This window comes from Vidua macroura, chromosome 3 (assembly GCF_024509145.1).
Source record: "Vidua macroura isolate BioBank_ID:100142 chromosome 3, ASM2450914v1, whole genome shotgun sequence".
Taxonomy (NCBI): domain Eukaryota; kingdom Metazoa; phylum Chordata; class Aves; order Passeriformes; family Viduidae; genus Vidua; species Vidua macroura.
In genome coordinates this window covers 53,681,921-53,695,841 of record NC_071573.1, presented here as the reverse complement: position 1 = coordinate 53,695,841, position 13,921 = coordinate 53,681,921, and the positions used below count along the sequence as shown (strand labels likewise).

Here is a 13,921-nt window from a genome sequence, read left to right as displayed (position 1 = left end):
ATGTAAGAGACTTAACTAACTTCGGCAGGAAGGTGCTGCCTTTCAGATCGGTCACACAGATCTAGGCAGAAGCAAAATCAAGCTTCATGGTTTCGTTTCCTGGTGTTTTACAGAAACCCGTTTACAACAAGATGCACCTTTTAAAAGGAAATTTTATGTTCACACTACTTCTTACAGGCAAGTCATTACATTCTGCCTTGAATGAAATCCTCGCTGCCGTGCAGCCACAATGACAAACACAGAAAAGACTGCAGCCTATATTTTTAATGCATCCAGAGTTGCATAGTTATTCAATGTGAAAGTTGCATTCAGGCTGCATTTTAACAACTACGACTCTTCAGGTCTGAATCAAAACCTATCAAGTCTGAAATTTGACCACGTGAAATTTAGTTTCTGGTTTCTGCTTCCACCCAGGCAGGCAAGTGCCTTCATCTCAACGCCGAGCCCGTGCAGCTCCCCAAGGCGCAGGGGTTTTGTGATCTTCCCAGCAGTCACCCTCCGCATTTGTCGAAGCAATTGATCCGGCACAGGAGTCTCGTATGTCAGCCATTAGTCAGGTCGAAAGGTCTTTTCTGCTCAGTTTCCCTCAGGGGATTGCCTTCATTATTTCCTCTCCTTCTTCCCTCTGCTGCCAGACCAGCCTGCTCCTCCCCCAGCTACAGAGTTTTCCCAGCGGGACTGTGCTGTGAGAGGGAGAGGCAGGGGTTTCTCGCAGGGCACGGCAGTGAGCTCCATACAGCCCCTCTCCCGGGGCCCAGAGGCTCCATGGTCACACAGGCAGGAACGTTGTACCCATGATTAGAGAGCTTTTTGCAGCTGTGCACACCAGTCCTGTGTTATTTACAAAATCTGACAATGTGCTATTTTTATTATCTACCCTTTGCAGCTTGCATCATTACAAATATGACGGTACACCAAGGACGATTTTCCCCGACAGGGATTTCAGTACCTGGGCGCATATGGGCTGGTGACATTTTCTGGACCTGTTTATACCTTAATCAGAAGTGTACTCATCACTGCTGTTTATTGAAATGTTTGCCACTTTTCTTTTCCTTTCCTTTTTTTTTTTTTTTTTTTTTTTTTAAGGTGTGATCAAGTTCATTACTGAAATATACAGTCCTTGCTCCAAACCTTAACAAAGTTTATGGAAGGTCAGCAAGCTTTGGGTCAAACCCTGACTTTTTTTAACATCATTTTTTCTTTCAAATATTTTGAGCTACAGAGCAATTGTAACTTTGTCATGCTGTACAGAATGTATGCTTCAAAATTCCCACATTAAGGAGCTGCTCAGTGTCTGCAATCCTTTGGTGCGATCAAAAAGAAGAACATGAAGAAATTGAAAGATAAACTAGAAAGGATATCATACAAGAGGTCAAACGCATGTAAAGGTTCCTTTTGAGAAGGAAAGTGACACCTAAAGGGGTGAAGGAAAAAGAAGACATAAAGTAGGTCAACGGTGAATGTAAAAGAGATATGAAGAGGCTCCTGTTGTAATATCAAAGTGCTTTGGTAAATCAGAGTAAAGTGAACAGTCAAAAAGAATAATGTGCTGGAAATCACAATGTTTTTTATCTGCCTGTAACTTATTATATTAATCAGGTATATAAATTAAAATATTACAAAATCATGTACATCTTGTTTTCACAGCCCTTTAAATATTTTTGAATTAGATGTAGCAGCTTTGGTTAATGGCTCTGGAAACTGAAGCTCTATTTCCATAGAACAGCAGTAAAGTATACATCCTTCCCAGTTGGAGAGAGATTAATTCAGTTGCCTACTCATTCATTTTCGACTGTTCTGATGAGATTGCCAAAGAAATCTCCATTTGTGGTGCTGATTATGAAAAGTTAGTATTTGCTCATTAAACCAAATTATTTCACAAAGTCTGTCCCATGGCAGCTGGGGGCTGAAGTAAAAACACAAAATTCGGGCATCAGGAAAGACTGGAGAAGCACCAGCTCGGGCAACAAATTGCCGGAAGATGTATCTTTTAAAGTATGTGCCTGCCACCTGTGATCCGCAGCACAAACACTAAGTTGTCATCTACTGAATTGAGGCAGCTTTCGCACAGGCCATTCTAATGATCGGGGAGAAATGTTTCCTTGAAAGGCCACCTCACTGCCTGGGAAGCCTCCACGTACAAGTCGGCTGGAAGGAGCTGCAGAGTGATGTTACACCCTGTCCTTCTTGGGCGGGCGAGGGAAGCTGAGCCTTTGGTCGGAAGCAGGCGGGAAGGACAAGCCCAGCAGGCTGCCGAGGCCACCTCTGGAGCGGAGCGGCTGCGGATCCAAGGCTCGGACCCGGGTCCGGCTGTAGATCCACCAGACGCCGTCAGGCCGCTCTCGGGCGAGGCTGACGGGGCGGCCGGGGGAGGAGCTGGCGGGGGCCGGGGCGGGGGAAAGCACGGCAGGATGGCCGAGGCATCAGCCAGTTAACTTCAATTTCTTAAAATCCTCAAAATCCATGGGGCTGTTTGTGGTCGAGCAACCAGATGGAGCGGCTCCGATGGGGAAGAGCCCCCGGGTGGCGGGCGGGGCAGGGGAGGAGCGAAGGGGCAGCGGTGCTGGCTGGGCGCCGCGGGGCCTGCCCTGCCCATACCCCGCTTCTTTTCGCTTCCCTCCCGCGGCCCAGCCCAGCCCAGCCTGGCCCGGCCGAGCAGCGCTGCGAGCCCCGGCCCCGCCGCCACCGCCGCCATGTCGGGCCCGGGCGGGTGCGGCGCGCTGGCGCTGCTGCTGCTGCTGGGGCTGCCCGGGCTGCCGCAGGCCCGGCCCCGCTACGAGCCCACCTGGGGCTCGCTGGACGCCCGGCCGCTTCCCGCCTGGTTTGACGAGGCGAAGTTCGGCGTCTTCATCCACTGGGGCGTGTTCTCGGTGCCCAGCTTCGGCAGCGAGTGGTTCTGGTGAGCTGCAGCCAGAGCGTGCTGGTCGCACCGGAACCGCTGCGGCGGACGGGCCGTGCCAGCGGCCCCAGGGCTCTGCTCGGGAAGCAGCGCTCGGGACAGGCGGGGCTGGTGTGGTGTCCCCCCGTACAGCGGTGGTTTGGGTTGGAGCCCCTCTGCAGGCTGACCATGGAGCTCAGGTGTGTGGAAGAGCTCCGTGCCCACCCGAGGCCACGGACTCCGTGGCGCAGTTTGCAGAGGAGGTGGAGCTTCTGGTGTGTCTGAGCACCTGTCTGCCCAGCCCCAAACCTCCTGAATACCTAGGCTGAAGTGACTAAATTAAGCAGAGAGCTGGTAGAGCTGAGAGAAGGGCCTTGCAGCACAGCAGTATTGGTGAGAGGTTGTTGGTGGAGTGGCCGAAAGAGACCTCTCCAGGACCACCATGAAGGGATGGGTGAAGGGGATTTCCCTTGTGGGAACAGGCGTTTGGGATCTCTGGGATCACTGTGGGGAGCGCAGGCGCCCATTGCTACCCTTGTTTGGCAAGCAGCTTTGCTGTTTTCTCATGCACGTTTTGTACTGCTGATGGTTTTCTTCTCTTTTCTTTTACCGTTATTGCTATTATTCAAGAGTGCTTTGTACTTACGAGAACCTAAAGCTCTGGTCCTTCAGATAATTTCAGTTAGAGGCTTAATGAAATCTTTGTTCTGTAGTGTTCACTGGTACAGACCCTTTGGCTGTAAGGATGTTTTTGCTGTCACCTTTCCATGCTCTACCAAGTACTTCCTGTGAGACTTCAAGTGAGACACATTATTATTTACAATATGAAGGGGAGGGTAGCCTTGTGGCAGAGCTATGGTGAACCTTAATTACAATACTTGCAAAACAAGCCAACCTGTATCTAATCAAACCAATGTTTTCTGACACCTCTTTTTTCAGATTTAAGGTCAAGCATTTCAGCAGGTTTTTAATGCAGACTACATATACTAATAAATTACTTTTAGAGAGGTGGGACAGAAATAGGTTTGGGTTCAAGCCTCACTCAGAGTGCTGTACTCTGATAGTGGTGTACAGACTCAGGATCGAGCATTTGGGTTTTGACCCCAAAACTCTAATTGCCTTTAATATTCCTGTATTCTCCTATCACATGGTAGGTGTGGGTCTAGAGCTGCTTCGGGGCCTTCTGACAGCTTATGCAGTCAGATGACTGAGGTCCTGTAGTAGCAGCTTCAAACGGAAGGTCATCAACTGTTATCTCCCATCTTGTGTGCCTTCCCTCAGATCTCCACAGTCTTGGTAACAATGTTTCTAGAATCTAATCATCTCAGCATGGAAGTGTTCATTTTAGCAAACCATGTGACTATGCGAGGTTTTGAGAAGCAAGGTTGTTACTGTTTAATTTAAGAAATTACACACCTTGAAATCAGAGGGTGTTTTTTGTTTGTTTTTATTTAAAATAAATGTTTGTTTTGCTTTATTGTTGTTATTTTATCTGCCCCTGGCTCTTTCTATGAGGAAAGCTGTCTCAGCCTCTTTCTTCTAAGTTTTTTTTCCCTATTGGCTGCCAGAGTTTGTGTTGGTTTATGCTGAAGTGTTTTTGGGAAGGTTACAACAATATTCACACTATGGTCTTAGAGAACTGAGGTCAGAGTCTAGCTCAGGACAGGAGAGAGAAATTAATTTCAAACATTCAAATTCTGGCCTGTTTTATTCCTTCACTTACCACCTATTTTCATATAAGTCTAAATTTGACAAGAGGATTTTTGCTGCTTGGTTTCATTCATAGAATGGGGACAGAGGGGCATTTGTAAGTGTGTGATGTTCTTGCAGGGGCAGGTTTTGGTTGGAGGACGTGCCTTCTTCTAGCAGGGTGCCTTTGCTTTGCACCCTTTGCAGGGTGCCTCCAGAGATGAACCAAGCCTCAGGTGTGCAGAGTCTGCAGTGACCTGGTCACAGCTCCCTCTGACCCTGGGGCTGGGCCCCTTGGGTCACTCAGCTGCAGTTGTGTAGAGGGCTTGGGACTGTCAGAGAGGTAAAGCTGATGATCCCCATATTCGTGGGTGGCAGGGATTGCAATGTTGGGGGCAGAGCAGAGATGCCTGATGGCTGAGGTGTGAGACTTGAGGAGGTAAGACATGCAAATCCAGGAAAAATGCATTTCTCCTGCCACCTGAGCTGCTTACACAGACTGTCTGTGGTCTCTAGTACAGTTTTGGGTATTGAGATTTGGGTATTGACCAAGACTGTAATTTTTCCATTCTCAAAGTGTAGCTGCTTTTTTCATTGCTTCAGATGAAATTCTGAGACCTTTCCAAAGTGGAATGCAAAGATGTAGAACATGGGACAAATAAGATAGAAAAAAGGAAATCTTTGCTAATCAATACTCTTCTGGAGAAATTTTGTCTTATTGCCGGTGTCATGTACCTCCAATGCCTCTACCTCTCAGTGTTAAATAGGAGCTGATCATTTAAATTATCTTTTCTTTTTCTAAAAATACATCAGTAGACATGATTTTTCCCTATTTTGTAGGTGGTACTGGCAGAAGGAAAAGAGAGAGCCCTATGTGAAATTTATGGACACAAATTACCCACCTGGCTTCAGCTATGAAGATTTTGGTCCTCTGTTTACAGCAGAATTCTTTGATCCCAACCAGTGGGCAGATATTCTGAAGGCTTCAGGTGCAAAATACGTTGTCTTAACTTCAAAACATCATGAGGGTAAGTGGAATCTTTGTGAATGTTAGTAATTGCTGCATTTCTGTCAACAGATGAAAAAAGTATGTGACTTTTCTACCTTCTAAGACACATAGAGAAAACCAGGCAGGCTTACCTGCCCCACCATGGCCAAAGAGGAAACAAAAACCACCCAAGAAATGTGCAGGTGTTTTCCTGACTCTTACACAAAAGCTGTGGCCATGGAGTTTGCATAGGAGTAGCAATAGATTGTGTCACTGTTCTCTTGCCATAGGTAAGACAGCCTGAAGTGGTGGTGGCAGCTGAGCTTCCTGCAAATGGCCATAGTTTATTTTTTATTTCTGTGCAATTTATTGCTGAAGGAACCATAAAAGTGAATTCTGCACTGTTTAACATTTGGAGAGCTGCTGTGAGCAGGTAGTTAACAAACTCCTTTGGTTTCTCCAAGGAATTTAGGAACATATTCCAGGAGTCAACTTCAGATTTAGGAAGCTATAGCTCTTCCTGATGTAGTGCACAGAGGCCAAAACCTTGAACCAGATCTGTAGTTTTACTGGCACAATTTTTTTTAGCACTGTAATTGTAAGGCACTTTGCAGAGAAAAGTAAAGAAAAAGAAAGCTTCTGGAAGGAAATACAGTAGCAAAGAAAGTATAAAATATTAAGATATTCTACAATACATCTAAGGAATGTTGTTGGTCTTTGTGAGATGTGGGTTCAAGGCTGGAAACTTGTGATGTGTCAATTTTAATCTCAGCTCTGATGACACACATAATTCTTGATCTTGAATTTCACTTGTGGTGAAATTCCCAGTGATTTCAAAAGAACCAGGATTAATTTAGTCTGTCCAATATCCTTGTGCATGAATATTTAGGTTGTTCAGTCAGTACAATTGCATCCAGTTCACGGAAATAGCACAAGATTTATTAGGCAGTGAGTTTAATGGGGTTAGAAGGTGAGAGTGGAGCTCTTCTGGCAGTGGTCTGAGTCTGCAGTGCAGTAGTATTTGTAAGTGGTTGTGCTGGACTGATGGGTGTCTGAAAGGTCAAATCTCTCCTGATATTTAATCTTGATGTTTTAACAGCTGTTTCAGGAGTTTTTACCCTCTCCTTATACATATACAGAGTAGCTGATTGAGTTGTTATAAATATCAAGGCAAACAAAAAGTGAACATTTGCATAAGATGGAAACAGAAAAGAGGAGAACAGTCTTTGAATGCAAATTATAGCTTGGGCTTTCTGCAGCTGAGAAACAATTCTATCTTCCATTTGCTGATTGTGTATTTACAGTTCACATTTGCTGTAGATGCCTCAAAAGCTGCTGTATTTTTGGTTAATTTCAGAGTTGTAGAGTTAGAGAATGCCTTGTGTTGGAAGGGGCCTTAAAAGTCATCTAGTTAATTTAATTGGCACATATGAATAGAGTGAATAATTAAAGAGAAGGAATAATTATCCTAAGCAGTACAGAACTGGAAAATATAAATGTATATGCGTACGTATAAAAAAATACATTTCTGATATTAAAACTACTACCATTCTGCATAAACAGGTTATAGGCACACTTTATACCATGACAACAATATTATTACATATATAATTTTTATTATTTTATTTTATACAACACTTCCAACCACTTTCCAGAAAGAAGAACTGTAATGTCCTCTCTTCTTTTCTTTCTTATCCTTTGATTTTTCTCTTTTTAGGCTTTACTTTGTGGGGGTCCAAATATTCTTGGAACTGGAATGCTGTTGATGTGGGACCAAAGCGAGATCTTGTTGCTGAACTAGCAATATCTGTTAGAAACAGGACTGACTTGCATTTTGGGTTATACCATTCCCTGTTTGAATGGTTCAATCCTCTCTTCCTTGAGGATGCCACAAATGCCTTTAACACAAGCAAGTTTCCAACCAGCAAATCATTACCAGAACTCTATGAAATTGTGACCAAGTACCAGCCAGAAATAATTTGGTCTGATGGGGATGGAAACGCTCCAGATACTTACTGGAACAGCACTGGTTTCTTGGCTTGGCTGTATAATGACAGGTACATAATGATGCTGGTTTAGCTCCTTACCTGAAATTCTGGTCTGTGTCTAGTTTGTTTCATTTTCTGTTTGTTTTGTGGAACTTGCTACTTCTACTTAGGGAGACTTAACAAAATATTAATTCTCCTGAAATACAGAATCTAGAGCTTTCCTAGAACTATCAAAGCTGGCTTTAGAAAAAGACTGTTTTGTACTTTTTAAACACACTTGCAAATTAATCATTTAAGATGGTATTGGCTATTCTGCTTAATCATAGTCTTCCCTGAGTACTTGCTGTTGCACAGAAACACAGGATAGCAGGACAATTTGAAAATATGGATACATTGCTGTCATCGCAGACTGAACATCTGGCAGTGTATATGAAGTGCAGAGTGATATCTGGCAGAACTCCTGTAAAAGTCTGGAGCTTATTTCCCTAAGAAATCCTGATCTGGACCTTTTATTAGCAAAGCATGAGAATAGAATTCCTGACATTGCACTTAATCTTACTGTAATAAATTAATAGTACAGAAGTCATCCAAAATGTTAGTTCCTGGGAGGGATGTGTGTGGGAAGGGATTACTCTGGCTGTGACCGCATTTTGTAGAATAAAAGTAATGAAACTCCTCTGTTCCCAGCCCAGTGCGGGACACAGTAGTGACCAATGACCGCTGGGGAGCTGGCAGTATCTGTGCCCATGGTGGCTTCTACACGTGCAACGACCGCTACAACCCCGGGCACCTCCTGCCCCACAAGTGGGAGAACTGCATGACCATTGACCGCAGCTCCTGGGGCTACCGCAGGGACGCGCGGCTCCGGGATTACCTCCCCATCGAGGACTTGGTGAAGGTACTGTGGGCCACGGGAGCTGCTGCCACTCCCCATTCTCTCTCCTGATTGTTATATTGTGCTGTTTAACTGTCTGATTATGTATCTATTTTTATGAATAAGATGATTTTAATTCAATAGTGAATCCATTAAATAAGAAATAATTTTGTTAATTTCCAGCCTTAAAGCTGGCAGGATGGAAAATCCATGTAATTCTTAATCTTTCTCTTAGTCATTTCTATAGAATGAATTTCCAGTAAAAATTTGGTCAGTTTCTTAGAAGCCGTTTTCCCTGTGAGTAACCGGCTAAGGATTGATCTGGACCATCTCATCATTACCTTTTCAACTAAGTTTCTCTGGTAACTGCATATGCAAGATGATGAGAAGCAAACAGTTGCAGTTTCTCAGCTCCCGTTTAAGAACTCCTACTGCAAGGCTACATCTTTTCCTCTTCACAAATAGACACAGTTTATGACTCAGCAGTAGTTTTACTTTGTAGTGAGAAACTTTCCTTACAGACATACAAGTAAACACTACCAGAAGCAGACAGCTGGTGTTGTTAGAACATTGATTCCCTTACTAGACTGAGGTATTAAAAAGATTTGAAGCGTAGGAAACCTTAATGAAAGGAAGATTAATCAGTCTTTCAGAATAATTATTTAATTGCAAAATTCAGCTAGTGAGGGAAAGATTGTTACTGTTGCTTAATATTGTTGCTGTTTCTAGTGCTGTCCTCACAAAAGACAATTTGAAATTGAAGTAAGCTCTTTTCAGGGGCAGAAGGTTTGAATTAATTCAGCAGCATGTCTGCAGCTGTCTGTTTCTCAGACTTACGCATCTCCGTCTGTGATCTCTGGAGGGCAGTGTGGATGTGAACATAAATTTTATAGGCTTTGTAGGAGGCTTCCTTGTATTTTACAGATGTTTCTGTAAAATAGGAAAAACATCAAACAGGAGGAAGGAGGAAGTTGCTTTTCTAAGATTCAATAAAGGTGAAGTAGCAACTATTTTGCTTATTCTACTCTGGTGCAGAGAAATCATCTGTCCTGTTGGTAAAACCATCAATACATTCTTGCAGAAGTTGAAATGATAAAAGAGTTGCAGGGTCTGATTCTAATGTAGATTCAGGCAGTCATACTGATACAAGAAGGTATTTGGGGCTCTCTTTGGATGTAAAAATTGACAGCAGAGCTTTGTTTTATGGGAGCTTAAATTTTGTATTAACTTTTGGGATGAACCTCAAAGTCTCAGCATGCAGCAGCAGCATAACTCATTTGGTTCATCATTCTGAAGCAGTACAGCAGACTTTAGAAAGTACTTCAGATATGTGATTTCATTACTCATAACCATATGCTCTGTGTGTTTAAAAACACTGCAGCAACTTGCAGAAACAGTGTCTTGTGGAGGAAATCTCCTGATGAATATCGGGCCCACCCACGATGGTCGCATCGCTGTTGTGTTTGAGGAGCGCCTGAGGCAGGTGGGCTCTTGGCTGAAGGTCAATGGAGAGGCCATCTATGGAACGAAACCATGGAGAGCACAGAATGACACAGTCACACCTGGAGTTTGGTAAGTCTACTGAACCAAAATGCAGGCTCTGGAAAGCAGCACCAATGTTATGTGAAGCTTTGAAATCCCTATTGACTTGATGCTACAGAAATCACTGTCTTAGTTGGTATGTGGTGAAGGAATTAATGCCTTTGTTAGTGTAAGTAACTGCATCTAACATATGTAAAAAGCTGTAGGTAGAGACTAGTTTTGGGATGATGCTGAGGCTGAAAGGAAAGCTGCAAGCATTTCTTTGGTCATCTTTTGCTTCTTGGTATAGGCTAATCTGTTAGGTAATTCTGTTTGCTTCTAGTGGGCAACAGAAATGAAAAAAAAATCTGAAAATACAAGACTGCTATGAAGTGTTTATCTGAACAAAGGAATACTCAATGTCATGTGATGTTTAGAAAGAAAGTGGGAAGATAGCAGCAATTATGTGGTTGCTAAATACAGTCAGCCTCTGGCCTTCCCTCTGCCCTTGTTACTTGAAGCTTCTCTAACACCTTCATGATCAAACAGGGTTTTGGTCTTGACCCTCTTGTCTCAGTGTGTGTTTTTACTCCCATTACTAGTAAGATTTGGCCATCTGGCTTTTGCCTGGAGATGCTGAACTGCTGACTGTTTAGTAAAATCCCTTTCAAGAGTAATAAAAAACTGTAATTAAATAGGAAGGAGGGAGGAATGTTTCAGGGGTATTTCCAATGGCATAGTGATGAAAATAGTATTTTTAAAAACTAGCTATGCAAGGTGGAAACTCTGTCACTCATCCTATTTTTAAATTCTTTTAGTCTGAATGTTAGTGTATAGATGGGAGTTACCATGTTTTTCTGAATATAACCTACAGTTATCTGTTAATGATTCTCCATCCTGCAAGTATCTCCTTCCTATATGGCTGGGTTGATACAGTGTGCTAAAGTAACAACAGGTGTTTACCTCTGAATTCAGTTCTTTAATAGTTTTTATTACCTCTAGTTTGTTGAAACAAATTTTCAAGGAACAGCACATTATTAAAGGGCATAATTCATCTGACCAGGTGGTTACGTGTGTGAAAATGTAATTAATCCTGATTTTTCTAATCCATTTTTCCAGTCTTGAAAGCACTCTTATGTATCACTTCTAAAGATTTACAAGGAAAAGCTGACATGCCTTTGTGGTCCCCATTTCCAACCAGGTACACGTTCAGCCCTAAAGAAGGGAAAGTCAATGCTATCTTCCTTAACTGGCCAGTCTCTGGGATTCTGGAACTCGGTGAGCCACAGGCTAAGCTTGGAGAAACACAGGTAAAATAGAGTGCACACACAAATCCCCCTCCCCTCCTTCTAGGACGTGTCATGTTCCATCTTGTTTATTTAAGTTTCTGGCATCTTTGGGAATGCATAGTTTTTAGGACTTTGGAAGTGACCCAGTGAAATGTTTGTTTTCTTTCTGGGACCTCCTTGTCATAGTCCTCTCAGTGGCATGTTTCTTATCCAACAAAGTTAGCCTGAGATGTTGCTGGGATATGTTTTAGCTTGCAAACTAAGAATCACAAAGAGGCCAAGGAGCAGGGGAAAAAACGGTGCCATCCCTCCTGTTTCTTGTGTGGACTCCTAACTCAGCATGACTTTTCTTTAGAAGCAGCTATCGTCATGACTTTGGTGATACCAGAGTTGCTGTAGTGGTGCAGTTGTTTGAAGTCAAAGCCTTGCAGGAAAGGAATGTAACACAGTGGTTTTTGTTGTCCAGGGAGGCTGAAGAGCAATCAGTGTTACCCTAGATGTGCATCTTGAACCAAGTGGAGGTCAGAAGTTGAGGACAGTGATGTCACACCTACACAGCCAAAGTGAATCTCCCCTTAAATGCACAGAGTTGATACCAACTTCTGCTTCCATTGGCTACGGCAAGTAGCAAGTAACCCAATGGAAGCAGGAGTTGGTATCAGCTCTGTGCATTTAAGGGGAGATTCACTTTGGCTTAGCTCTGCTCTGGTCTCATGCACTGCATGTCCAATAGCTGCTGAAATGCATTAGGAGTGTTTCTGGACTGTCCCTTCTGGTCTAGTTCCATATGAAAGTAGTCTGACTGGTGCCAAGACAGCTCTGTGATATGGGAGAAAGAGTCATTTCAGAAGTGATGGAGATGCCTCTGGAATTCTGCGGGGATAGCTAGACTGTATGTGCACTAGAAAGTCCTGTTTCTCAGCAGCAGAGAGTGGTCTGCAGCTGCTCCAGCAGGTCACTAGCTGGTGTAAGTGACAGCATCAACCTGTCTGTGGTTTTTAGTTCTTCAGATCAGCTTTCTGTGAGATACCTGGCTGCCCTCTAAGAAACAGTCATGCTCATTCAAGACTACAAGTTTCACCATGGGAAGCAGGCAGTTTGGAAATAGGGGATGCAGAGCTCTACTGTGGCTGCTAGATCTCTGCTTAGACCGAAATCCTACTCCAAAGCTTCCAAAAGGTGTTTATGTACTTTCTGCAGCCCTAAGTACTTCTCAAGACCCAACATGAGTAGCTTTTTTACTTGCATATCTACTTGCAAATGTTTCCCCATTACCTTTAATAATTATCATTCATTTGGTTAGTAAGTGGCATTTTTAGGATACTTGGTGAGTAAGGTAGCTGTGGATCAATAATTATTTTGTCAATATTGCACTTATACATACTGCGAAAAGGTGCTGTTCTAACTATAGTGTGTGTTTCTCTTTTAGGTGAAGCTGGCTGGATACAGGGAACTGCTGAAATGGGTTGCCCTGGGAGAAAAGGGAATGGTTATTGCTCTACCTCAATTGACTCCTCAGCAAATGCCATGTCAGTGGGGCTGGACTTTACAACTGACTGACGTAGACTGAGCCATACTCTGCTGGAGCCCTGGCTAGCAGGGAGTGCTGATGTTTTGCTCTTTTTTATCACTGGTTTTAAACTTGTTTGATTGAGAAAGACCAATAAATTCATTTTTTCTATGAGTGGTGGGCTGTTATTAAAGGATGGAATGGAACAAACTTCACAAAGTCTAGCACTAGATAATTGATGCTCTGCACACAGTTTGTTTCTCTGAACTTTTCTGAAATATTGAGCAGCTACCTTGACCTCTACACTTGGTTTAGTCAGTTTCTGGCCAAGTTATGTGAAGAATGAGGTGGAGAGAAACAGGCACTAGACTTTCAGAGACAAAAGAAAGAATACAGCTCAAGCTGGTGTTCAAATGCACATAAGGCAGTTGTACACCCTCTTTAATGCAAGAAATTTACCTTCCACAAAACTGCATAGTAAAAAGGACAGTTGTAGAGAAAAGAATATACTTTTTCCAGGTGTGTTTAACTGGTGGTAGCTGGCAGTTTCAGCTGAATAGAGTAATGTCTGCCTGTAAGGGTTAGGAATTCATCATAAATGCATACAGGCAATGCATATGTGCATCATAATTTCTCATCATGGCAATCCTTAATTTTACATGTTCTTATTCTTGAGTAACTCCATCCATTATTGGGACACAGGTAAACTGGGAGAGGGTTGGGTTTTTATATTTTGTATAATTTTTCATGGGTAAAACTTGCCTCTTGTTTACAGCCTTTGTTTATATACAGTTACCAGGGTGCCTTCTGTGGGCTATTGAATAAAATATATACTTCAGTGACTAACTCTTGAAAAAGAGAAATAATCATGAGTTGCTAGGGATCTTCAACTTTGGCAAAGAGACAACATTTAAAGCAGAGAGTAGACTGCCTTCAACTTGGAAAAATTTCCAAACTCATCATGTGTCATGATTTGTAGGGATAGACACAAAAGGTGAAACTTGCAAGGAGGAGATAAAGGATAACAAAAAGCATTAATTATTTCTGTTTCAGTGTAGAGACTGAAGGTTTATTTTCCCTGAGTAATGTTTGTGAGTGCAAAATTAGTGCTGTATAAATTAAATTTATTCTTTCAACTCTGTCAGGATTTTGAGTTGATTGGCCAGGTCAAGTTATTCTCTTCC

At 42.9% G+C, this 13,921-nt stretch overlaps 1 protein-coding gene across 2 annotated transcripts; it reads left to right on the top strand.

The window, feature by feature from the left end:
• The first annotated feature begins 2,682 nt into the window (after window positions 1–2,682).
• Window positions 2,683–12,911, top strand: FUCA2 (alpha-L-fucosidase 2). 2 transcript variants are annotated; one of them, XM_053974080.1, is made up of 7 exons: window positions 2,683–2,899; window positions 5,408–5,595; window positions 7,273–7,612; window positions 8,231–8,441; window positions 9,799–9,989; window positions 11,140–11,248; window positions 12,657–12,911. In XM_053974080.1, the coding sequence occupies exons 1-7, from the start codon at window positions 2,694–2,696 to the stop codon at window positions 12,795–12,797; spliced, it is 1,386 nt and encodes a 461-aa protein (XP_053830055.1). In that variant the 5' UTR covers window positions 2,683–2,693; the 3' UTR covers window positions 12,798–12,911. The 2 variants fall into 2 exon arrangements, with proteins under 2 accessions (XP_053830055.1, XP_053830056.1); XM_053974081.1 differs by lacking the exon at window positions 2,683–2,899 and adding an exon at window positions 2,910–3,078.
• The last annotated feature ends 1,010 nt before the right edge of the window (window positions 12,912–13,921 follow it).

What these genes read in the sequence shown, in the direction of transcription:
- FUCA2 (XM_053974080.1), top strand. Translation starts at nt 2,694, where the DNA reads ATGTCGGGCCCGGGCGGGTGCGGCGCGCTGGCGCTGCTGCTGCTGCTG. An exon ending in CCATCGAGGACTTGGTGAAG is followed by an intron (nt 8,442 to 9,798) that starts GTACTGTGGGCC and finishes AAAACACTGCAG; the next exon opens with CAACTTGCAGAAACAGTGTC. An exon ending in CTAAGCTTGGAGAAACACAG is followed by an intron (nt 11,249 to 12,656) that starts GTAAAATAGAGT and finishes TTTCTCTTTTAG; the next exon opens with GTGAAGCTGGCTGGATACAG.